This window comes from Diplotaxodon limnothrissa, linkage group LG17 (genome assembly GCF_057381915.1).
Source record: "Diplotaxodon limnothrissa isolate DT_005_m linkage group LG17, D_limnothrissa_male_GT1.1, whole genome shotgun sequence".
Classification (NCBI taxonomy): domain Eukaryota; kingdom Metazoa; phylum Chordata; class Actinopteri; order Cichliformes; family Cichlidae; genus Diplotaxodon; species Diplotaxodon limnothrissa.
The window spans coordinates 41,474,468-41,501,244 of NC_140612.1; the positions used below are offsets into that span (position 1 = coordinate 41,474,468).

Below are 26,777 nucleotides of genomic sequence, written 5' to 3' on the forward strand. Positions count from 1 at the left end.
GCTTGAACCTGCCAACAGAGTCGCTTTACTGTAGTCACATTCACTCAGCCAGTCCAGAGTGGAGCACAACCAGCAATAGTGCAGTGTATAGTAGTGTAAGAATGCATGAGACAGTGTCATCAGTAGCACACTTGGAAAAGATGCTTTTGCAAACGTTTGTCTAAGAGCCGTGCGTTACACAGAACCTTTTTTTATTTACTGTGGTTGAATATGAGTTATTGAATAAAAAGCTCATCTACAGTACCAGCATCATGGTTTTGATGTTAGACTGTAAAAGTCTTGGTGACCTGAAGTGTTTTCACGTCTGAAAATAGACTTAAATTAAAATGTACCAAGGTAAAGCAAGGCTTTCATGTCAGACAGCTCTGTCATAAAGCTACTCACCTGTCAAATAATATGTGCATCCAGCCTTTACATTACAGCCTTTACATTACTTGTGGCTGAAGAAAGCTGTGCTTGTTTCATCTCATGGCAAAGTGTATTTATCTCTCTCTGAAGGCATTTTCATCTCATGTTAACAAAGACTGCAGATGAGCAAGCTGAGGGGCCAGCAGCTTGTTTCTGGTGGTTTGTGCATGCTCGTTGTGGATAAACTGCCACTCTGTGACTGAACTGATGGAAGGTATGGTGCCTACTGTTCTGAGATCAGTTAGACCAGCTACAGTTGATGGCAAAATTATTAGCCCCCGTTATGAAATTAGACAGCACTCTTGATTTCAGTGTGAAAATGACCATTAACAACAAGTCTTTGTTTTGTATAGTGTGTCTGCTTCCAAAATAAATATGTCCACTAAGTTTAATTACAATATTTTATTGATACACCAAACTGAAAAAAGGGCAAAAATGAAACATCCAAAATTATTAGCCCCATGGCCATTAATAGTCAATACTGTACCCTTTCTGAGCCACAACTGACAACAATCTCTTAGAGTAGGTCTTTACAAGGTTGGCACAGGTCTCCTGAGGGATTTTGGCCTATTCCTCCATTGCAAACTGTTCTAGCTGCTCCAAATTGAATGGTCCACTCCAGGATCTTGGTTTTGGTATCCTTGAGGAACTGTTGGACTAATTTTGATGCATGCTTTGGGTCATTGTCTTGCTGGAAGACCCAGCGATGACCTAAGCCTAGACTATGAGCAGATTTCTGCAAATTCTCCTTCAAAATGTCAACATAATTTCTTTTTTCATGATGTCATGCAACCAAACAAGGCTTCCTGTGCCCGAGGCGCCAAAACAGCCTCACAGCATGATGTTCCCAACTGTGCTCCAGGGTCCTATTTCAGGAAGCCGGTTTAGAAAACTCAGAGTGAAAAACGATACTCAGGGTTGAGTAACCCCGAACTGTCCAACTCGGAATATTCGGTTTCAGAAAGGCTGATAACAATTAGTTCAGTCAACGCGGAGTTGCTTTAACCCCAAATTAAGCGCGCGCACGAGGATACATAAAGCCCTGATTAGTGGAGCACAGATTAAGCGAGTCACCATGGAGACGGAGGGAAAGAAGGCGCGGTCAATGTATTTCACAGCGCTTGAGGCCGAAATTCTGATGGCAGCATATGCCGATAACATGCAAATTTCTCAGAAAAAAAGTAACACAGCCTCAGCTGCAAAAGAAAGAGAGCATGCATGGCAAAACATAGCCGACAGAGTCAATGCGTGAGTGTTAATTTAAACATTGATCTAGGGATTTCCACCCATTTAACACGTTATTTTATTATATTTTATTTTATTTTTTATTTCATACATTTTATTTTGTGATGTGATGTGAGCGCAGGTGCAACCCAACAGGCCCCAAACGTTCCTGGCAGCAAGTAAAAATGAAATCTAAAAATATAGTCCAAACAGGTGAGGTGTAATTGTATTATGAGCCATAGTGCTTGGTCTGTTTGTCCCATGTAAATCAATTGCAGTTAGAGGCTACATTAATTTTCTTTCTGTAAGCACTTATTGAAATTATCTGAGCACATTACAAGTACATATTTGCTTACTCTGTATGCTCAAATGTGACCCGTTATAGCCAACAGAAAAAAAGCGGAGGCCCGAAAAACAGGTGGGGGTCCTCCACCACCACCACTCACAGAGGCTGAGCAGTTGGCTTCCACATTTGTGATAATGTTGGCAGCATCACATATGATCTTCACAGTGCAGAGAACACAAATTAGCATCCATTACTATAATGAAATAATTTGTTAGTTTGAAATGCTACAGGGAACTATGTACCTGTACATTAATGCTGTGGAAAGACTTCCTGTTCACATAGTCTCCTTCATTTACTGAAGGAGCAATGATTGGAATGTGAGTGCCATCTATACAGCCAATCACGCCTGGGAACCGTGAGAATAAATGTAAAATTTAAGTAGTAGTCCAAGTATCACCACATCATGAATTAAGTTCTGTTCATCCTGATACCTGCAATTTTGTGGCATCCCTCTTTGATAAATCTTGTGGGTCTATGACCGGGGAACACCACAAACGAGTACAGGAGACGTTTCAGTGCAACTGTAACATTCCTGACTGCCCGACAGACGGTAGCCTTGGAAACGTGCTCAGCGTCACCAATATTATACAGAAAGCTGCCGTTTGCAAGAAACCGAAGTGCAATACGAATAATATGCACAGAACTGAGAGGATGTCCGCGATGTGTCACATGAGCAATATTAGGCCTGAGGATGTTATTCAAATAAATTATAGATTGTGCTGAAAAACGGTAACGTTCACACAGGAAATCATCAGGAAATGATAAAATGTCCGAACGCGCTCTAATCACTCTCTCCCGGCGGAGAGCTCTGCGGAGAATTTGGGCTTCAACATCTACTGGCTCTTCAAGGAAGGGGCACGCCATGTCTGACACTTCCTACAGTCAGGTTTCCGACAAAGGGGCGGAGAAGGTCAGGGTTAGTTGAAGTAAACCTGCTAGGGGGCAGGTTAGCTTCACGGAGTGTGTCGTCATAGTAACTCGCTCAGAATTAATCTAAACTCGCTTTGTGAAACCGAAAACCCAGAGTTTCCGTTAACTCAGGGTATACTTACTCAGAGTTTGCTCTAAACCGGCTTCCTGAAATAGGGCCCTGGGGTTGAAGGCCTGTGGCTTTCTTCGCCAAACATAAGCAACAACTGTGCTGAAACAGTTCCAGTTTAGTCTCATCAGATCAAAGCACAGACTACCAAAACTCATCTTTACCTTTCAAATGTTCATGGGCAAACCTCAGTCGGGCTACGATGTGCTGCTCTTTGAGTAAAGGGGATGTTCTGGGACGATGCTGCTAAAGTCAATGAAGAGCCGTCACAACTGTGTTCCTTGAAACATCAACTCCAGATGCAGATGTCCGGGGTTCCTTGCTGACATCTTTGACTATTTTCCTCTCCAGAGTTCTTGAAATCTTGTGCTTACGGCCACGGCCAGGTTTGTTTCTTACAGAATTCGTCTCCTTGTACTTGGCAATGATGCAACATACAGCATTTCTAGACACTGTGAATTGCTTGGAAAAGGCAATGTAGCCTTGCCCTTTATAACGAGCCTCTACTATCTTTTTTCTGAGCTCCAGAATTATTTCCTTTGTCTTTGGCAATGGTCAGTAACAGTAACTCTCATGTGTTCAAGTCCCTGTTCCTTGGACCCTTTCTATGCTGATTGAATGTTGTTAGGAAGCCAGTTGACTGCACACCTGTGGTTTCAAAGCTGATTGGTGAATTGATCAAGGAGTTTTGAAAGCAAACATTCACATAGGGCTAATATTTTTGACCACCCCATTTTTTTTATTATATTTGATATAAAGCAAGCCTAGAAATGCATTTTATAATATACCAAAAGCTACTAAATAGCGCTGGTGAATGTTTGATTATATCAAGTTTCATCAATGCTGCAAACATTGGGCAAAAGTTTAGCAAAATGATCCAAAATTCCTGGGGGGCTAATAATTTTGGCCTCAACTGTAGCATTAGCCAGTAAACGAGCTTCAGTAATTTAGCATCATAATAAATGGGATTCTCTTGCTAACAGCCTTGGGCAACAAGTGTGACGTCGAGAAGATGGAGTTTGAAAAAGTTTTAAATAATTCAGTTAGCATGAGCATTAGCATGATGGAGAGGGGGACGATGGCTCTGACCAAGTTGAACAGGATAGCAGAACGGTGAAGATGCTCATGTAGAGTGCATACAGGCAACACTAATGGTATGCACCCTACCACTTTATCATGGTAAAAAGGTGTAGTGAAGGAAGACAGTTTGAGGATTCTTATGTTAAACCACTGAGTACATGTGAAAGATGAGTAATGTTTACTCTGACAAACGTTGGATGAATTTCTTAAACTAAGTCGACACAGCAAAGTGAATTCGTTTGCTGAGTAAACATAAAGGCTGTGAAGTTCTTCCTTTATTTGTATTTTGTCAGTGTTTCTTTCTTTTTCGACTTAGCTCATTAGAATTACATTTTCATTTTGTTTTTTACCAACTGAAGATTTTAAATGTAGAGCCGTTCCAGCAGGGTTCTGTTAGGGTCTTGTTTAATATTGTTGGGCTCCCTGTGTGACTATTTTTCCTTGTTCTCTGTATTTCTAGTTTAGGTTGTGTTGTTTGTTATTAGGCTCCTTTTCATGTCCTGGTCTCGTCTCTGTGTCCTTCCCTGTGAAGTCTTCCTCTTCTCCAGGTGTAGTTGCCTGTTTCCCAGTCATGTTTCTATGTGTCTGTCTGCTTTCTCTCACCTCTCTTGGCCCTCTCCCTTTGTTCCCTGTATTTTAGTCAGTCTGCGCCTCAGTTTGTGTGTCCTGTTTTATTCTGCAGCCACTTGTCCCCGTCTCACCTCTTAGACTGTTGCCAGCCGTGTTCTCCAGGTGTTTCCTCTTTGTCCTGATTCCCTCTTGTATTTAGTGTCTGTTTCCCTCTTACTGTGTGTCCTGTCTAAGTGTCAGTTCTCTGTTTGAACCTGTCTGTTGGTATTTGCCAGTTCCAGTTTCCGAGCACAGTCCCGTCTGCTGTCTGAAATTTGGATCTGCAAATGTGCCTGCCACACACAGCGTTTCCTGCCAGCTTCCTGCAAACACTGCTCTGTGTTTTGACTGCACTTTCACTCTCGATCAATACTTTACCATTTATTATTTTTCATTCTGTTCAGTTTTTTCCCAATTTTCATTTAAGCCGAAGCTACTTTGAGAAGTTGAATGGATCTTTTGAATCATCACTGAATTGATTGCAGCTCTAGGTGGCACCCGGAGTCTATTGCTCTTTAATAACAGAAGATGGCGCCAGATATGAAGAAACAGAAAGATTGTTCTGGATGTTTTCAGTCCAAATTTTTTAAAATGTGCATTTTTTATGTACCTCAGTGAATTGTTTAAGCAGCTTCGATCAGCATAATTATGACCAATCATAAATTCCTTTAGCTTCCTTCTAAATATGTGACTCAATGTCTTTTTGTGCTGCAGTGCTCAAACACCTCCAAAACAAATGTGTCAGGCTAAATAAACAGCATACAACATACTAATATCAATATTGCCTACATTAACTGAAAAGCAGCTCTTCTGGGTCCTAAAATAGCCGGTTTCTGCAGAATATGGCATATTCTTTATGGGTGATGAAAAGTTTAAGAACCAACACTACTTGAATTCAGGGAAACATGGTTTCAGCTGTCCCTTCATTTTAATGTAACCCAAAATGTTTGAGCTACACAGACATGAACATGGACCATAGTTATCAAAACCACCTTTGAGGTGAATGTCTCCACCAATAAACACTCAGAAGAACAGTAATACCAGCTGCTGCTGGTCAGTCCACCAACATATGCTTTATACACTATGACTGACAGCAGCCTGTTCAGGAGCTGAAGCGATGCATGGTCACGTGACTGTGTCAAACATATGTTGTATTCCTGCAGGAAGCACTTATTGAGGCAAAACACTAGAAACAACTGAAAACCTATTTCACATGATCACATTTGGAAACTTCACAGCAGAAATTCCTGTTTTGCCCCCCCCCATTAGTTTGAAGGGAACGGCTCAGCTTTCAGTGTTTCAAGCACAATGTTCTAACACTGTGAGGAATCCACTCCGCCTCCATCGCTGCTTCGTTGGATTTTTCCGTTTAAGTGAATGTCAGTGCAGCACTCTGTAGATCTGGTTACCACAGATCGATACATCTGTAGCACATCTGTATATTTGTTCATACAATACCTGTAAATCTGCCCGTCTGTATAGCAATATAAACATCTGTATACTTAACTTATTTGTACATAATCTGTTCATATTCCCACCTTTATTCCTACCCGTATTGGTATATAATCTGCTCCTATTGCTCTTACTGCTCTTGCACGTGTGATTAGATTCAAACTGTAATGACAATAAAGTTGAATCCGAATCAAAAATCAAACCTGACTGGAGATTTCACGCGGGCAGCTGTAGTCATGTAGCCCGTGAGCTGACGGCGCTGCTCCAGACAGACGGGTGCTGATTGGTCAGCGCACAGGCCTGATGTGTAGCAGCTGCCGTCATCCCCTCAGGGGATGCTGACTGTGGCGCTGATACCCCTGCGCTGTGCTCTGGCTGGTGGGCTGCGGCTGCGTGGGCTCTGTGGACACATCAGGTTGGTTCTCTAAACTATGAGCTGCACGTTATAGGTGGTGCATGTTCGTGCTCCTTCAATCGCACCCTTACATTCGGTAAATACGGCTGTATAAATCACTCGTTGCATGTTTGCACTCTTCCTCGTTCATCGTTACTGTCAGTGGGTGGGTTATGCAGTGGTTCGTGTCACGTATGGCCTACTACATGTTTAACTAAACCCTTAGCGGCGTGCTGATGTGTTTTGTGCTTGATGGTGTCGCCCTATCAGACAGACGGATCCGTGGCTGGGAGCTGAAATGAGATAAGCGTCTTTTTCTCTCCGCCGAGGTGCTGCAGCGCCGCGCACGCAGGACGGACGTGGGCACTTTATCACCGAAAACCTCCGCGTCCGGGGATTAAACGTATTTGTCTGCAGACTGTGCCGCCGGAAAGGTTCGCCTTCCGTTTGTACATAAAGGTCACCCGGAGGATGGTCCCGACGCTGCTCTCCAGAGGTGATGTGAGTTGAAGCGGTGGGGAAGCCGCAGAGGAGCTGTCCGTCTGTCGAGGTGCTGATGCGGCTGTGACAGAACCGAGCATGGCTGCGGGGAAGTTACTGCTCTACGCCGGCCTCTCTCTTTCTCTTTGCGCCCTGGGCATGCTGGCCGTGGCGATGTGCTCCGACCACTGGTACGAGACAGACGCCAGACGGTACAGGGAGCGGTGCCGAAGCTTTTCCAGCCGCCGCAAGGACCCGGGCTTCATCTACATCCCCAACAACAGCCTACCGCTGCGGGCCAGCCGGAGCAGCGTGTCCCGATGGCAAGAGAAGCTGCTTTTGGCCCGGAACAGACGGCAGCTGTTCGCCATGAGCGCCGCAGATGAATGTAGTAGGCAGTATAACTCCACCAACATGGGGCTGTGGAGGAAATGCCATCGGCTGGCCTTCGACCACGAAATCGAAGAGAGCATCCGGAAAGGTAAGACAAGAATGACACAGACGCTACGTTAGAGTGACAGAAACACGATGGATGTGCTGGAACATGAGTCGCAGGAAAGGATTCAGGCTGCTCTGTGGTCAATGATCGCACAATATAAATCATCCTGTTCTGGAAGCTCATGTTGCTCCACGGGCATGGCTCAGGGTTAGGGCCTGTTGTCATGCTATTTGCATGTTGACGATGACGCCGAGCAGCAGTGTGTGTGAACCTGCTCCTGCAAAATATGACATAATCGTTTCAGGATGTGCACGGGCTCGCCAAGCACTCAGCGTGAAACAGGAAGAGCTGCTTGTTAAGGAAGGAGCTAAAGAGCAGTATGTGACACTCTGTGAATGAGTAATGCAGCATTGCAAATCAAAAATGTTAACTGTGCTATAGTACAACAAGTATGTGCAGATGATCAGGACAGTACAGACTGTGGTACTGTCCACATTACTTCATCAACAGGAACTGGAGCCAAGTTACTCCCTCACTGACACAGCGTAGCTTCACATATGAGGGATTTGTTTGTGATCCTGGGATCTTTTGCTCGTTAGAAGAATGTGTAAACTGCTGCACTATGGAGTCACGTCACCTTTGTTTGCTATTATAAAGTGTAGCTTATCTATCAAAATAGAGTCAGGCGAAACCTATGAGGACCATATGAGACATGGTCGTTTTAGTACTGCTTATGCAAATGTTAATTCCTGCATTTAAACAAACACCCACCATGATTTGTATATTCAAAGTCCAGGTCCGTCCTTCTGCCTCTGACTGTGCTTCACAGGCGAGCTGCGTGTTAAGGCAAGGAGGATGAGCTTTCTGATGGAAGTTACTGGCTCGAGTCAAAAATGGAACAAGACTGTGTGTGTGTGTGTGTGTGTGTGTGTGTGTGTGTGTGTGTGTGTGTGTGTGTGTGTGTGTGTGTGTGGTGATATGTGCATATGTGTGTGTGAGCTGCAGCTGTGCCTTCCTTTGACGATGCCTGAATGGCCTTGATGGCCTACCATCTGCAGTAATGGGCAGCCCACAGTCAGAGCTCTCAGTGATCAGATGAATGCCTCCATAGAGAGCTCTGATCTGTTCCATCTCCATCAGCTTGGAAAACTATGTGTGGTTTGTCTCCATGATGCCTCTGAGTGTCACCTCACAGTAATGGATCGATAAGGACGTAGCTGTGGGCATAAACACTTAAATCCATGCACGATGCATGTACAGTTGTGTGATCATCTAACAACTCCTGTAGCTACATGCAGCTGCTTTACAACAACACAGTCAGCAGTGACAAGGTTCAAGGTTCTTTATTATTTGTCACATGCATAGTTATACAAGTATAACACACAGTGAAATGTAGCCTGACACGCTCCTCGACATGTGCAAAAATTGGGGGGGGAGGGGGGGGTGTAGAGGAAGAACATTATATATATATATATATATATATACACACATATAGTATATACATTGTGCATGTGCAGTAGTAGCAGCAAGCAGGTGAATTCTGTACATTAATATGAATAGATATCTGACTATTTTACAGGATAGACAATATAAACATATTTAAAATTAAAGGAATTGAAATGTACATTGTGCCTTGGTTTAGTGTCTGGAAGAGTCCTGTCTCAGTCAGTTATAGATGATGTGAGAGGGCGGGTGTGTGTGTTTAGGGCACGGATGGCTTGGGGATAGAAGCTCCTCTTGAGTCTCTCTGTCCTTGCCCGGAAGATGCGGAACCTTCTACCAGATTGCAGAAGTTGGAACAGTTTGTTGCCAGGATGGGACGGGTCCTTCAGTATCTGCGCTGCTCTAGTCCGGCATCTCCTGGTGTAGGTGTCCTGAAGCGGGGGGAGAGCAATCCTGCAGCAGCGTTCTGCTGTACGGATCACTCTCTGGAGAGCTTTTTGGTCCTTCACACAGCTGTTCCCAAACCACGATGTCATGTTCTGTGTGAGGATGCTCTCCACAGCGCCTGTATAGAAAATCCTGAGGATCTTTGGAGAGACCCTGAACTTCCTCAGTTGTCGTAGGTGATACAGGCGCTGCCTAGCCTTTTTGGTCTGGACCTGAATGTGGGCAGCCCATGTCAGGTCTGAGGAGATGTGGACACCAAGATACTTGAAGGACTGCACCCTCTCCACTGGAGCTCCATTGATGATAATGGGCTTGTAGTCTCTGTGCTGACCCCTTCTGAAGTCCACCACCAGCTCCTTGGTCTTGCTGACGTTCAGCTGGAGGTGGTTGTCCTGGCACCACGATGCCAGATTCTTCACTTCATCCATGTAGGCCGTCTCATCGTTGTTGGAGATGGCACCCAACACCACTGTGTCGTCAGCAAAGTTCACAATGGTGTTGGAGCCATGGGTGGCCACACAGTCTGAAGTGTAGAGGGAGTAGAGCAGTGGCGAGAGGACACATCCCTGAGGTGCTCCTGTGTTGATGGTGATGCTGTTGGAGAAGCACCTGCCCACTAGAGCAGGGCGATATGGCCAAAAATATTTATCACGATATATATTTGAAAATTTGCGATAACGATATAACCGACGATATAATTGATGCGAGACAAAATACAACTCCACAACATTACTATAATATTAATGACTAACCTCGTATTATGGATGGATTATCTCAGTTGTTCTCCTGACTGAAGTTTGGTCCGTTTACAGCATCCTGCCATGCGATTGCATTTGTCTCTAACCATGAAGAACCTTCACGTTAACTTTTATAAGTGGAAAAGTGTTAGCGTTCGTCCTCCAGCTTCACTGTTTATGTTATGCTAACATAGCTGTGTCGCTAGCGATCACGTAGCACATCATTATATACCAGCTAGCCCAACTTCAGTAACCCTACAAACGTCACTGCTGTTTAGTTTCCTGTCTTCATTTATGTTGGAAGTGATAGCAGAGCTGTACGTTTGATTTTTTTTCAGAAATCTCTCAGTCAGAACATGCTATATCATGCTTAGGTAACTAGCGAAACTAGCGAGCTAACTTCCGCTAGCTTCCTGCTAACTTCTAACTCCGTTAAATGTAATAACTTTTGTTTTCATGGATGCCTGGAAGTTAAACTTTATAGTTACACCTGGTAAAGCAGCAATGCTGATCGTTTTATTAAAGATGAAAGAATTTAGACAGTTTTTAACTCTAAGTGATGCTGCAGTGTTCGTTTGACCTGAAGTATACGGAGTTTAGGACCCAGATTACTCCCAGATTTAAGAGCATCTTAGTCCGACAAATACGACAATAACGACGGCCGCTTGCATGTTCTGCAAAAAAATGTGCTTTGTTGTGTATCTGACGGACAAACACCAAACCAGTTCCACATCACGGAAGTTGCACCATTTTTACAAACCAATTCTGGTTCATCTGTTTCACTCAACAATCGGCCATGTGCGTATGAAAACAAAGGCACTGCGCATGCGCGTTTCATTTTCCTATCGTTGCCTAACATTATACCGGTATTACCGTGAACGGTATAATATGGCCCAGCCCTACTGCCCACCCTCACCACCTGAGTTCTGCCAGTGAGGAAGTCCAACACCCATGCACACAGACGGGTGTTAAGTCCCAGATCCCTCAGCTTTGTGAACAGTCTGCAGGGCACTATTGTGTTAAACGCTGAACTGTAATCAACAAACAGCATTCGCACATAGTTACCCTGTTTCTTGTCCACGTGGCTGAGAGTGGTGTGTAGGACGTGGGCGATGGCATCCTCTGTGGATCTGTTGGATCTGTAGGCGAACTGCAGCGGATCTGTGGTGTCTGGGATGGAGGAGGAGATGATGTTCTTCAGCGGCCTCTCAAACACCTTCATTACTATCGAGGTCAGTGCAACTGGCCGGTAATCGTTCAGGGATGAGGGTTTGCTGTTCTTGGGCACAGGGATGATGGTGGATCTTTTGAAGCATGTGGGGACCACAGACTTCGCCAGGGACTCGTTGAAGATGTAAGTGAACACACCTGCTAGCTGGTCAGCACAGCAGCGCAGCAGACGGCCGGTGATGCCGTCTGGCCCCGCCGCCTTCCTTGTGTTCACTCTCCTCAGTGCCGCTCGGACGTCACGCTCCGCGATGCTGGTCACCGGTCTCTCGCTGATGATGTCACTGTCCTCGGTAGTCAGGCGGTAGATAGCATTAGCCGCCTGGCTAACCTCGAAACGGGCGTAGAACCGATTCAGCTCGTTGGTGAATGCAGAGTCGGCGTTGATCGGCGCAGTGTCCCTGGCTTTGTAGTCCGTAATGGTGCGTAGTCCGTGCCACATACTCCGTGTGTCGCCCTGGTGGAAGTGGGACTCCACACGTTCCCGGTACCGGCGTTTGGCATCTCTCACCGCGCGCCGCACGCCGTATGAGGCCGCTTTGTAGGCGCTCATATCGCCAGTGGCGAGACCCGCGTTGTAGGAGGCGGTCCTGGCGTTTACTGCAGTGCGGATCGATCTGTCCATCCACGGTTTCTGGTTTGGGAATGTGGTGACTCTCGCAGTGGGGATAATCTCCTCCGCTAGCATACTGACGAAGCATACTGCTACTTCCGTAAACTCGTTGATGTCGACTGCGCATGCTCTGAACATGTCCCAGTCTACGTCGTTGAGTGCGTCCTGTAGCGTAGCTTCTGATTGGGCAGTCCACCGTTTTACTTCCTTCGTGGTCACGTCTTCCCTCCGTATGCTTTGTTTATACTGGGGGATGAGGAAGATGGCGTTGTGGTCAGACTTCCCAAAAGCCGGGTGTGAGACAGCTTTGTAGCCCTGCTTGTATGGCGTGTAGCAGTGATCCAAAATTCGATCCCCTCTCGTTGGACACGAGACATGCTGGTAAAAGTTTGGCATGACTTGTCTGAGGTTCGCTTTGTTAAAGTCTCCTGCTACAATGAGGGCTGCGCCCGGGTCCTTGTTTTGAAGCGAGCTCAGCACATCATGTAATTCGGACAAAGCCATACCTGTGTCCGCTTGGGGTGGGATGTAGACCGCCGTGGCGATGACTGAGGTGAACTCACGGGGCAGATAGAAAGGGCGGCACTTAATGCTCAGGAACTCCAGATGTGGCGAGCAGCCGCTGGAGAGAGTAGAAATGCTCCTGGCATCACACCACTTTCTGTTTACCATGAAACACACTCCCCCACCTTTGGTTTTGTTCGACTCTGCCGTTCTGTCCGCGCGGAGCACAAAGAATGAATCCGACGGAGTTACGGCCTGGTCCGGCACGGTGGGGGTCAGCCATGTCTCCGTGAAGCACAGAATGTTGCAGTCCCTCATGTCACGTTGGACACCTACAAGCAGCAACCTATTAGAACCATATTTTACCAAATTACTGCTGCAACTACACCACAAATACAATTGCTGCCAATTCTTTTAGTGATACTGGTATTACTAATACTACTGTTCAAAGTATAAAAGTTCAGTGGGAACACCAGACAGGCACCAATACCCCATCAGCCTTTTATGGCTGTGTACAAATGCCTGTTTAAATGTCATTTTTGTGATGTTAAGAAATAAGAAAACATAAATCATATTAACAAATGAGTATTCGAAATGTAAAAACAGTAATTGCCCCTAAACCTAGTAAGTAGTTCCCAAAAGGTGGATTCTGTCCATCTGGACGTTTTCAGTGGGAGAAACGTTTCCTCATCATCAGGTGACGTCTTCAGTCTCAGCTGACTGCAGGTTTCAACCTTATAATCAGGACATTTGCACAATGACTGAAACCAGCAGCACTGAAGGAACAATGGGCTGTGAGGTCAGTTTGTTGATCACTCTTTCAATGATGAGGACGTACACGTCCTGGACACGGAGTCAAGGAGGCCATTTATGTGAAAAGGGAAAGACCATCTCTGAATGGAGGAGGGGGCCTAAGGGTCCATCTGTCACCATCTAATAATGCTGTGATTGCAGCCATTCCCCAACTCTCTCATGGTTATTGATCAATCATCACGACAATTTGGATATTAATGATGAAGGAACTGACCTCCCAGCCCAGTGTTCATTCAGTGCTGCTGGTTTCAGTCATTGTTCAAATGTCCTGATTATAAGGTTGAAACCTGCAGTCAGCTGAGACTGAAGACGTCACCTGATGATGAGGAAACGTTTCTCCCACTGAAAACGTCCAGATGGACAGAATCCACCTTTTGGGATTACTTACCTGGATGACTGAGCGTGCATCAATACAACCTAATAACTGGCTGTGCCACCCTTGGCAGCAACAACTGTAACTCAAGTGTTGCAGTAACTAGCAATGAGTTTCACTTCCTCGTGGGGGACATTTGACCCTCTCTGCTTTGCAAAATTGTCTTAATTCAGCCACACTGATGGTTTTCCATCATGGATGAGCTGTTTAAGGTCATTCCAAAGTATCGCAATCATTTACATTTGAAATTTAAACTCGGCCACTCAAAAATCTCCAGTTGGTTTTTGTTGTCATCCAGAGGTGGACCTGCTGCATAACCCAAGTCCTCTTGAGCTTCAGGGCAGAAACTGATGGCTGGACATTTGCCTTCAGGATGTTCTGTTAGACACCAGAATTCATGGCTCCATTAATTATAGCAAGTCATCCGGCCCTGAAGCAGCAAAGCAGTGCCAGACGATCACACGACCACACATCATGTCCGACTGTTAGTTTGATGTCCTTTTCTGAAATGGTGTTAGTTTGAAGGCAGATGTAACGGGACTCAAACCTTCCACAAAGCTCAACCTTTGCCTCACGAATCTACAGAATATTTTCTCAAAAGTCCTGGGGATCATCAACATGTTTTTTTTTTATCTTTTGCAAATGCGAGACGAGTCTTTGTGTTCTCTTTGGTCAACAGTGGTTTTCTCCTTGGAACTCTCCCACAGATGCCATTTTGCCCAGGCTCTTTGTTATCGTTGAATCACAACCTCTGACTGTAAATGAGGCAAGTGAGACATTTTTAGATGTTGTTCTGGGTTCTCCTGTGACCTCCTGGATGAGTTGTTGATAAACCATTGGAGTACCTTTGGTAGGCTGGTCGCTCCTGGGAAGGTTCATGTGTGGATAATGGCTCTCATCCTGGTTCACTGGAGTCCCAGAGCCTTAGAAATGTTTTTGTAACTCTTTCCAGACTGAAAGCTGTCACTTCGTTTTACAGCTTTTTCTTTAAAGCATGAAATCATGTGTAGCTGTATGAGATCTTTTAGCCTGCTTTACTTTGTCAGAGAGGTTCTATTGACTGAACTGAGCTTTCCAACAAATGTGGTTAACCTCAGTTAATTCATGATCGACTTTTAGGAGAATCTTTCTCCACATTTATGAAGATTAACTAGCATTGTGTTGTTGGTCTAACAGTAAATTAGCTGAATAACCAGATATGAACCTGGATATTTTAATATGCGCTTGCCTCCCCATATTCTCCTGCATATGGAAAAAACAAAGAGCTCAAGTTATTTTATAGTGCTAATATCTAAAGTTTTTTCACAATTACCAGTCGAGAGATTGAAACGCCAGCAGCCCTTTGATGAGGTCTCCTCTGTGTTTGCTTTGGTGCATAAACTTGTGCTAAGGGTCACCCAGCTGCTCCCAGTGAGCGTGTACACACACACACACACACACACACACACACACACACACACACACACACACACACACACACACACACGCACTTTTTCCATCTTAACCTCAAACCCTGCTTCCTTCGGTCCACATGTCTCTGGACAGGACACTAAATACACAAACTGACCACATACTGCTGCTTCTTCATTGCTCTGCATCCTTGTTATTGGACACACATCGAAACACTGATGAATCGTGTCCTGACCATTTTAAATAGATTATGCTGTTTTTAAAAAATAAATAAATATAGAACTTGTTAAATATAAGACATGAATCATTACCTGCCCATCACTTTGCACGGTCAAATCTGATTCCCTTTCACATTTAATTTCAAACTTAACAGATCTGAGACTAATGTTTTGGTCCTCATTCATCTCTCTGGCATGTGCTCTAATATTGCTCCAGCGTTCAGTGTTTAGCCAGATCAGCAACATCCCTTCATCTCCTCATTTTCCAGTATCTTCCATAATAGCATGCTGCATCATTATGCAGATTTATGGAAAGAGGGCAGAGAAGATGAGGTATGAGGTCAACGGCTACAGCAACAGGATGACTTATCAAGTGATTATAAATTATTTCTTTACAACAAACCTCACAAATCATATTCAGGTGGAGTCTGAATGACACAGTCTGTAAGTCTGTATCACACATAAAAGAGTGTGTGTGTGTACGTGTTTACATATCTTTGTGGGGACCAACAATTGGAAATTTACGATGCTTGTGGGGACCAACAACCCTTATGGGGACAAAATCCGTCCTCACGAGTTTAAAGGTACAAAATGTGGTTTTAGTGTCAGGGTTACAGTTAGGTTATGGTTTAGGTTGTGGGTTAGGGTCAGGCATTTATTTTTGATGGTTAGGGTAAGCGGCTAGGGAAAGTATTATAATAATAATAATAATAATAATAATAATGGATTGGATTTATATAGCGCTTTTCAAGGCACCCAAAGCGCTTTACAATGCCACTATTCATTCACTCTCACATTCATACACTGGTGGAGGCAGCTACGGTTGTAGCCACAGCTGCCCTGGGGCAGACTGGCAGAAGCGAGGCTGCCATATCGCGCCATCGGCCCCTCTGGCCAACACCAGTCAACTACATGTCCCCACAAGGATGTGAAAACATGCTGTGTGTGTGTGTGTGTGTGTGTGTGTGTGTGTGATGTTGATAATCCAAATATGTGTTGTATGATCTTGGTTACAGTGAATGGGCATGGTGCGCGATCTGCTGGGGATGTACTGCTATGGAAGCAGCTCACTCTGCTGCTGTGTCCATCCCAAGGAAGGGACAGATAAAACAACAATGGACAAACATAAGCTAAAAACTGGTATGAGACAGAAAATGAGAATAAAGAGAAAACCAATGATGGCTGTGGAGAACAGGATGAACAGGGAGGGGAGGATTACAGAGAGAGTGTGGTGGGGGTGGGGGAGTGAGGTTTCCTGTACCATCTGCCGTCACCCTGTGAGGAAAAGGCCTTTCAGTTCCTCATAAAGACATTCACAGTCCCGTCCAAGCAGAAACAGCAGGGAAAGGCCTCGGATTGGATTACTCGATTCCCCAGGAGACCCGGGGAGGGTTAAATTAGATACTACGGGAGGTTAAAGGTATCTCACAGGTTCCCTGTAAATGAGCCCAACTGGCTGAACTACTCATTTGATAGACACATGGAGGGTTTGGCAGGTGGGTGTGGCACTTTTACGATGGACAGCTGTCTATGAGGTCTAATTTTAATGACAATAAAATAACAAGTTTCCTATTTAAACTTGACATTACAGACCTGCTTGGTGTCAAAAACTGAAACTGTAACGTCAAAATGATTTCTGCAATTAGAGGAAGATAAAAGAGGAGCACACCTGAAAGTCAGTGACGCTGGTAACATTTCAACAAGTACTCCATCCATCCACCCATTCTCATACCTTCAATGTTATGAGAAAGTGAAAGGCCCCCCCCCCCCCGGTCTGTCATTGGCCAGTACTAGAGTGACACGCCCTCTTTTGATTAAACTCAGGAAGCAAAACGTTGTTTTTACTAATTCAGGAAAGAGGTAGCCATGTGAGTAAAGGTGAGGGGCTTAGTGCTGGTTTGGGTTTCCTCAGGCAGCCTTCTGAAGGTGGACATGACAAATACATATATTTTAGTGGTTTTGATTGTGTTACCTTCCAATGAAGTATTAGATCAGTATCAGTTCTTGATGATACTACTGTAAAAAATATCCAAGCAGATGACAAACGGTGGTCTCAGATTCAGCTTCTGCCTCATTTAAACCGGGTCGTAACCAGGCCATACGCGTGTCTGTGTGTCAGGTTATTATAGCCTCCATTGTTTTAAGAATCCAGGTTTTATTTAGCTTATTTATGTGAAACATGTTTTCTTGTGGCCACGGAAACACAGCCAGGAGTTCTCTCATCCTCCTGGAAACAGTTAAATTATTCACATGTGGCTGCACTCTGTGCTCATTAGTGCACCCACAGACTGAAGACAGGCTGAGCAAACTCACTCACTTCATGTTAGGTGCAGCCATCACACCCCAAGAGTAATGAAACATAGACAAAAATATTTCCCTGAGCAGTATAAGGTAACCCTTTATTTTGTGTGTCACTCTGCAGTAATGTCACACAAACATGTCAAATTATCAGAACTGTAGTCAGGCACCAGGAGAGGTTTGACTTTCAGCGCTACAAAGCTAATCTGAGGTTTCTGTGCTATTTAGCAGAGAATGATCCTGATGAACAGATGTAATGAGATTTGACAGAAGCTGCAGTGCCAGTGTACTGAATGCTCCTTTATGCCTTTGCTGTCTCTTTGTAATATTTCAGAGATGGAGTCGGGTTGAGTCTATAGTGGCTGTGAGGTGAGGAGACTCTTGCTAGTTTTGTCGCACAAAGGTTAAACATAAGGTTTGACTTCAAGCGAGTGACCTGGTTTCTGCTGCCTCACTCATTTTGACAGATACAAACTAACTCTGTTTCTCTTTTAAAGAGCTTTGTGTGTACATGTTCTCTGTTACTAATACAGGAAGCTCTTTGACTGCGTTACAGAAATCCCAGTAGAGTTTTGTAAAATAGTAAAGATCAGGAGTTAACTCAGCATGTTTCAATTCACAATCAGTTCCAAGGAAAGATCAGTATTTATTTAATAAACAGAAAAGGGAATTTATGGGCCAAACCATTACACCCAGTGTTTCTCTGTGAATATGTGTATCCAGGTTTTCATCATATTCAGAATATGAGATTCATGGACAGCAAAATCTGTTCTGCATTTTTCTGAATACTGAGCATTAACACATAGCACCAGACAACTGGTTACAGCAGAGGTTCAGTGTGGGGCCCGCTCCCTGGGGGGGCGCAGAGCCATTGCAGGGGGGGGGGGGGGGTATGAAAAGAAAAAAAAAGAATGCTTGGACACTGTTAGCATCATGGACAGGTTTTTGACGGGGCTCCCACACAAACGCAAAGCAGGAGATGAAGCATCGCTGAATATGTTTCCAAACCAACTTCATTCTAAGCCAAAGACTAGAAAATATAATGAAGCAAATCTTCCCTTTGGCTTCACCTGCACAAGTGCCGAGGTAGGTCTCCCTGCAGGATTGGTTTTCCCTGTCGGGAGCAGCGCTGGGCTCTCCAAATCAAACAGCATCCCACAGCTGTTTATGTTTTTGAACCCATTTTGCACAGAGAGGCATTTTTTGAAAAGGTAATGATAGCAATGTTGAACATTATTACACAGGAAAAAAACAACTACACGTAAAATAATCACACCGTGACGCCTCTGCCTTTCTAAATGGAGGGACAGTAACTGCCTGTGTAAATGTAAGCGTGTAAAACCTGAAGATAGTCAGATTAACAGTATTTTGTCTGTATCTGCGAAGATTTTTCTTGTAAAACAAAGGGGGGCCTAGCAAAAAAGGTTTGGGAACCACTGGGTTACAGAATAATGTTTATTAAGGAACCTGTGAAGTTCACACACACAACAGAGCAATGACTCTTTCTTACATTCTGCCAACTGTTAACCTTAAACTTTGAATAATTGTGATAGGTTGGAAGACTACTGCTATGACCCCCCTAGGCAGCACCAAAAGACTCCATGCAGCTGTTATTCACAAGATTTGACAGTAAAAGTTGACATAAGTATGAAAAACAATGTAAATACGGTATGAAAACTGTTAAAAAGTTATTAATTTTCATTATTTTTCAGTGAACTGCGATCTGTACGTTACTAATCGGCTTGTAAGCCTTTTCTGGGATCGATTGGTAGTGGCTCCATCCTCCACTAGGAGGCTTTCGCTCTCTCGCCTCATTATATTAAACTACTGCATAAGAGAAGCAACTGAAAATCACTCCAAATACATCCAGTCAAATGGATCCATTATATTATGATCATTTTGTGTCTTTTCATGGAAAATGAGAATATAAATGCAATACAAATGATGACGGCAGCTCAGCACACAAACCCGATTTCTCTTTTGCCTTTAACAACGTGCGAGTCCAGAAGCAGACAGCAGCTCTGATCGGCTGGGAGACTTACTCATCCAGTGTGACTCCTATAACCACAGGCAGCGTAGATGGACACGGTGAGAAAGCGAGAGTGATGAGGGGGAAGAATCAAGATGTGGTTTGTTTCCCCGTCGTTACAAAGCCAACATTAATGTTTGATGACCTCATGGTTTCTCCCACAGACCATCGCTGTATGGATACATACAGAGCATGGGCAGCTGTACTGTGGGACAGCAACCTTTGTACACTAAGACATAACGTACACAATGGCTGCATAGAAAGATGCACTGTGCAAAATGCACACATCCCAATGAATGCATGTATTAATAATAACCTTACCAAGACAACTTACCAATGTGTACATGATAAGTTATTAAGGGGCTGTTCCGTCCCCTCCAGTCAGACTCTCGTGTGAGCTTTATGGCCAACAACTCCCGATCCTGTTGTGGCGCTGGAAACCACTGAAATGAAACCTTGGGAGAGGTCAAGCATGTCAGAGGCAGAGCAATTCCACTAAAGTCTGGAATAAAACGTCCGTAGAAGTTGGCGAAACCAAGAAACCTTCAGTTGCTTCCGAGTCTGGGGCTCCGGCCGTTCCACCACGGCCTTAATCTTGGCCGGATCAGCCCGAAGCTGACCTTGCTCCACAATAAACCCAAAAAATGAGAGACGAACATCTGGTTCTCTAACAAGATTGGTCTGGCAGGTCTGCAAGAATGATTCTTGTGTTCTTCCAAAGACTTTGAAAAAATCTGAATGTTGTCTAGGTACATGAAAACACTGTGGTTAATGAAATCCTTCAATACATCATTGACCAATGCCTGAAAACTGCTGGGGCGTTGGTGAGACCGAAGGGCATGACCAAGCACTCGAAATGTCCGAGGTGAGTACTGAAAGCTGTCTCCCTCCCTTATCCTGACCAAATGTTAAGCATTCCTTAAATCCACCTTACTGAACATAGTAGCCCCCTGGAGAAGTTCAAAGGCGGAACACAGCTGTGGAAGAGGATACTTAATGGTGATTTTGTTTAATCCTTGAAAGTGTGTGCACAGACAGAGACTTATCATTCGTCTTCACGAAGAAAAAAACGCAGCTCAGGCAGCGATGTGGATGGATAGATTATTCCGGCTCCTAATGAGTCTGTGCTATGCCGCTCCATGGCCTCACTTTTAGGTTTGGCCAGGCTGTACAGGCGACTAGTGGGAAGTAGAGCACCAAGGAGCAGATCTATCCCACAGTGGTATCCGGTCATTAAGTGATGACGTGACGAATCCTACTTCCGGGCCTAAAGTAGTCTGCGTTTAATATGGCTTTTGTGTTGTTAACATGTTTAATGTTTTGTATTTTCTTCTATTTAATCTCAAAAAGCTCCTAAAACAGTCAGTGATCACTGTTGACCTCCCTCGGCTTTTATTACCGCTAATCATTTATTTAAGCTCAGTTTTTAAAACCTTAGGATGTAACTACAGCCCAGCCCATGCAGCAGTATATGAATGACTAACCTCGTATTGTGGATGGATTATCTCAGTTGTTCTCCTGGCTGAAGTTTGGTCCTTTTACAGCATCCTGCCATGCAATTACATTTGTTCCTGACCACCGAGAACAGTCACATTAACTTTTATCGAGTGGAAAAAAGTTAGCTTGTTTATATTATGCTAACATAGCTGTGTCGCTAGCGGTCACGTAGCACATCATTATATACCAGCTAGCCCAACTTCAGTAACCCTACAAACGTCACTGCTGTTTAGTTTTCTGTCTTCATTTATGCTGGAAGTGATAGCAGAGCTGTACGTTTGAATTTGTTTCCAAAACCCCGCAGTCAGGACATGCTATATTGTATTTAGATAGAAGCTAGCGAGCTAACTCCCTGCTAACTTCTAACTCCGTTAAATGTCATAAATTCCGTTTTCATGGATGCCTGGATGTTAAACTCAATTGTTACACCTGGTAGAGCAGAACGCTGATCATTTTATTAAAGATGAAAGACTTTAGACAGTTTTTCAACTCTCAGTAATGCCACAGTGATCGTTTGATATATGGACCTGCAGCGGAGTTTAGGTCCAGACACGACTAGTGACGTCAGACTTTACGACCGGATTGGCGATGTGGAGGGAGGGAGAGAGCTGTCTTTGCTAAAGACCATAGCGAGGTCATGATAGACCACCGGAACTTGAGTAACTTGACAAATTCAGATGGAGCGGAGGATGAGACTCTGGGTGTGGCAGAGCGTAGACAGTTCTCATGGCACGACAGGCTCCATCCAGCAATACAGAGCTTGTTGTGTGTGTTTAACCACAGATGAACAAGAATAATGGGTGCCAGGAAAGAAACTAATTTTCTAAACATATTTACCTGATAAGGTGAAACCATTTCAGGTGACTACATCATGAAGCTCAGTGAGGAAGGCTGAGGGTTTGCAGCGCTGTCAACAAAGCAAAGGGCGGCTACTTTGAGGAATCTAAAATATAAAAAATATTTATCAGTTTTTCCATTGCCACATACTTTCATATATCTTCATTCATATATGTGATCTCTTCAGTTTGTGTCTACAATGTAAAAAGTAGTTACATTTTGTACGTTGTTACTTTTATCTTTAGGCCACCTCGCTCATGCACTTTAGCATGCAGCGTGGTGTAAATGCACCCTAACAAATGAAACAGTGCAGTTCAGCTGAAACATAAAATACAAGATAAAAGAAGCAAAGCAAATCCACACAACTCACAAAACAGAGTGCACTTACAGCGAGCTGGGATGCACTGCTTAGACTTCCTGAAGCATTCAGCATAAAAACCATGTTTGATTTCACATCAGTGGACATTTCCATTCTTTAGAAGGCAGCTCTCTCTCCCGCGGTGTCTCTCCAGCCTCATCTTCCTCTGCCCATTTAATCAATGGCTTATCAAGTCAGCAGAGTGCTGTGGGCCTCTAGGAAGAGCCCACATCAATCAGGCCCTTATTCTGCCTGCCCTGAAGAATTGCTGCCTGTGTGGAGGGAGAGCTGATGAAGGGAGCTCTGTAGCCACAGCTGCCCGCCACACAAGAAAGTCCTTTTCACTGCTCAGGACTGCAGGACAGCACAAGAATTATGTCCTATGAAGGGAGCATTATTGTGCAGGAGCAGGATCCAGGCAGGGTGTTCAGTGAAAGGCAATAGTTATCAGCTTTGTGCTCCCTGTTTGCTCATAACATCGTCTCACACTAACCACAGACTGTTAATTTGCAACTGCTGATTAACACAAGGGGGACTAAACAAGGGCCTCATTATCGTGTGCTTTGTACCAACCAAGAACGCCCCCCCCTCTAGTTTGTGTTGTCATGGTAACACGCATTGACTGTTTGACAGATGTTATGCAGGCAGATTGAGCCGGTGGCTGAGCTGAGCTGAGCTGATGAGAGCAGGTCAGGATGAATGTTTCTCTGAACGTCAGGAGGTTAGACAACAAATCTTCCTGCTCCGGGTGACGACAGACGAGGAAAGACAAATGCCGTTCTCACGACGACAGCGTCACTGCTGGCGGGATGGGGGTTTTCTGGGCAGTTTGCTCAGAGCAGAGAAGCCAGGTGACTCCTGCAAAAAAGATGAAAATTATTTCTCTTTCTAAGTAAATCTGCGGTGAGTTCAGCTAAAGCTCCTACACAAGTGTCAGCACCTTCATTAGTGAGCATCAGCAACAATCATTAAACAAATACACAAACGCCTGCTCCTTAGAGAAGATTAAGAGAAGTGAAAGTTTGATCAAGCTTCATTTATAATGAGTTTTTTAAACGCCTCATATTCCTCCACTTTAAGTATCATCAAGGTTAGTTCACATGTGCCCAGAATGTAGATTTCAGCCCCCAAATACCCCACAGCTCATGTTCGGTACCTTGCATGTATAACCTATGGTTTTCTGTATCTGTAGCTTTAAATCAACATTGAATGCGCTTTTCAGAAAGAGGTCCGTGTGAGAATAGCCAGCACTCTCAGGAGCAGGGAGGCTCATTAAGCAGATGTCATGGCTTCCAATACAGACACGAACGACGCTTCCAACTTTCTAAGTGATTATTTTACTTGTAAATACAGCTTAATTTAGCATAGCCATTTGTTGCTTACATGAATCTGGAATTTCTTATACATGTTTACAGTGCAGGGTTGTTGCTTCATATATTTGATGTCTTCAGTTTGTATCTACAATGTAGAAAGTAGCAAAAATAAAGAAAAACCATTAAGTGAGAATGTGTGTCCAAACGTTCGATCGGTGGTGTATAGATATACATGTTTGACCACTTGCACCGTATTAACAGTATATTAACTTTTCATCACTGCTGTCACGGTACAGTGACGATGAAAAACCATGAGTGTGAGTACATACTTACCTAATCGTAGCAACTATCCTTCTACCAATGAAACACAAAAACACAATTTAGCACAAACTGTTAATTTGCAATTAATTAATTGTTAATTAACACTTGTACTAGAGATAAGATTGGTTTGACTGATATGAATTAAATGGCAGAAGATTTGGATTTATTCCAGCTGTCTCAGCTCCTTCCATTAGAAGAGCTTTGTGGATTAAGGATCAGTATGGACACAAGAAACTATTACAGCAAACAAAAGTATTTTGGTGTTCATTATAGCAAGAGAAATGTCAGTAAAAAAACGAGAGACAAGGTTCGGATCACTGAGAATCATAACATATACAGTTGTGTCCATAAATAGAGTTCTGACAACAATCCTGTTATCATGGAGAATCTTGTTGTTGCAGTCAGCTTCGACCTTGGCAGCCTTCAGCTGGCGCCAGTGGGATGGCTGCATGAGTGAAGATGGTTAATGTTTGGGTTTAGTGTGAACAGCTGCATCCAGTTTTTACAGTTGGTCTAATGTCCATCACTGGTCACCAATTCTCTCAATTCCCGTTGTTCAGGCACACCTGCACATTTCAGCAGGTGTTTGCTTTTGTTGTGTTTAACTCAGGTTTGATCCACGCAGCCTGTGAGATGCATTTAATTAACACCCTGACACATAGCTCAGGCAACACGTGCCACTGGAATGACTCTGACATTTGAATGACATCCATTTCTCTGTGAGTAATTGGCTGAGGCCCGTGTGCTGACAGGTGGAGATAACCCTTTTCATTACTGGGATCTTCTAAGCAGATACAGAAAATGCGCATGCACACACATGCATGACGGTCAGTCTTCTTACCGGCTCGCAACGTGCCGCTTTGTTTCCCTTGCATCTTCACTCCATTATTTGATTCTACTGTATACTTGCTTTTGTTCTATGTCTTTGTTTATTCAGGTGGTTATGCATTTATCTAAACCAGCAGAAACTTGTGTGTTCCTAATGGCTAATCAAATGCTTTTAAAACAGTTAATGAAAGCAATGCATTTCAGACTTAAGTCGACTTCAGTAGACTTTAGAGTTCTGCAGCTCAGTTCTGCATCCATATGGACCCGGAGAGCTTGTAGAAATCATCCTAATACCCACCTGCTAGATGACATCTTGATGATTTAATTTTCAACCTTAATATGATGCAGTGAGCTTGAAACATGCTTTCAAATATAATATAGAGCCAGGCAATTTAGAGCAAGGTACCAACTAAGAGATGATATCCAGCTGCAGGTAATTTACTGACAGGACAGGTGCAGCTTGTTATAATCAGTAACACATATAAATATAGGTCATGCAAATGTTGGTTCAGTGGTTCCAATGCAGTGGTAATGTAAATGCATTGATCAGATTGATGACCATGTGTGTGTGTGTGTGTGTGTGTGTGTGTGTGTGTGTGTGTGTGTGTGTGTGTGTGTGTGTGTAATATACATGACTACAACCATAGTGATAGATGTAGGTACATCAACATCAGGAAAAAGGAACATGAGAATCTGAAGAAATACCGAGGACTAAGACAGAAGCTAGAGAAGTTGTGGAGGGTGAAGGGAGCAGTCATCCCCAAACTGGGCTCCTGTTGGAGGGGCTCCAGCAGATCCCATCTTCCTAATGTACTCATGGATCTTTGTTATTTCATCTTGGATAGTGGTTCTGACACTATCCAGTGACTCGTTCACGGCCTCCTTCCTTCTGCTTAGTGTACAATCTCAGGATGCTCGACTTGGAGGAAACCCGACATGCATGGTTGAGCGCTTTCTTGTTTTGATGTCAGTAACTTCTGTTTCCTTCGTTAGACAGATTATTATGACATCATGGTATCTGATGACCAGCAGGGTTCATGTGTTAATTGTCCAGATATTGTTCTTGTCATTCAGCTGACTCCTCAGGACTTGTCTTACTCTCTTTAGGTATTTGGTGGTTGCGACAGGCAGGTTATTGGCCTGCAGTCGGATGACATTGGTCCCTTCTGGGAATCCTTGGGGGATTGGGACTATCCATCTTTCAGTTAGCCATTCTGGGGGGATCTCATCCATTAGCAGCGGGTTAAGTTGTGATGCTAGATGTTCTGCTGCGAGCAGTTGGTGGTGAGGGGGCAAAGACAAAGACACACTGTGGTAGAGAACCAGGAATTAATAATAAGTAATGATTAAATGCAGAGTCATGTATAAACACATAATGAGTGAAAAACAAACAGTGCATCATGGGAATCCCAGCCTACGGGAGCATTCAGGGTCAACTGTTCCAGGCCTAACTATAAGCTTTAAAAAACAAAACAAAACAAAAAAAACGTTTTAGGATTGATGGGTGTCTGTCTCCTGAATCCAAACTGGAAGCTGGTTCCATAGAAGAGGGGCATGAAGAAGTGTAAACAGAATTGGTCCTAGCACTGAACCCTGTGGAACTCCATAATTAACCTCAGTGTGTGAAGAGGACTCTCCATTTACATGCACAAACTGGAGTCTATTAGATAGATATGATACAAACCACTGCAGTGCAGTACCTGTAATACCTACAGCATGTTGTAATCACTCTAATAGGATATTATGGTCGACAGCCAAGAGCTGAAGTCTATTAAGTAAAATATACTGTGGACAGCAGTATTGCAGGCTGCACTGAGTTTAGGAAAATTACTACAGACTTGGCCAATTGGCCTATTACCAGTAGAACTGATTAGTGACCGGTGTAACACTGGCTGCTGTTCAGGAGGTAGAGCAGGTAATCTGCTAACTGGAAGGTTAGTGGTTCAGCCTGCATGCTGAAGTGTGAGCAACGGCACATTTAAATCTTACAAATATAGTTATTTGGCTTATATCGTGATAGATATCGTTATCGCCTGAAAT

General features: G+C 44.0%; 1 protein-coding gene across 1 annotated transcript in view; it reads left to right on the top strand.

Moving 5' to 3' along the window:
- The first annotated feature begins 7,131 nt into the window (after positions 1-7,131).
- tmem178bb (transmembrane protein 178Bb) overlaps positions 7,132-26,777 on the top strand; it is a 68,625-nt gene continuing 48,979 nt past the window's right edge. Inside the window, exon 1 of the mRNA XM_085375871.1 lies at positions 7,132-7,513. Coding sequence (XP_085231997.1) covers positions 7,132-7,513 — 382 coding nt within the window. The remainder of the gene's footprint in view (positions 7,514-26,777) is intronic.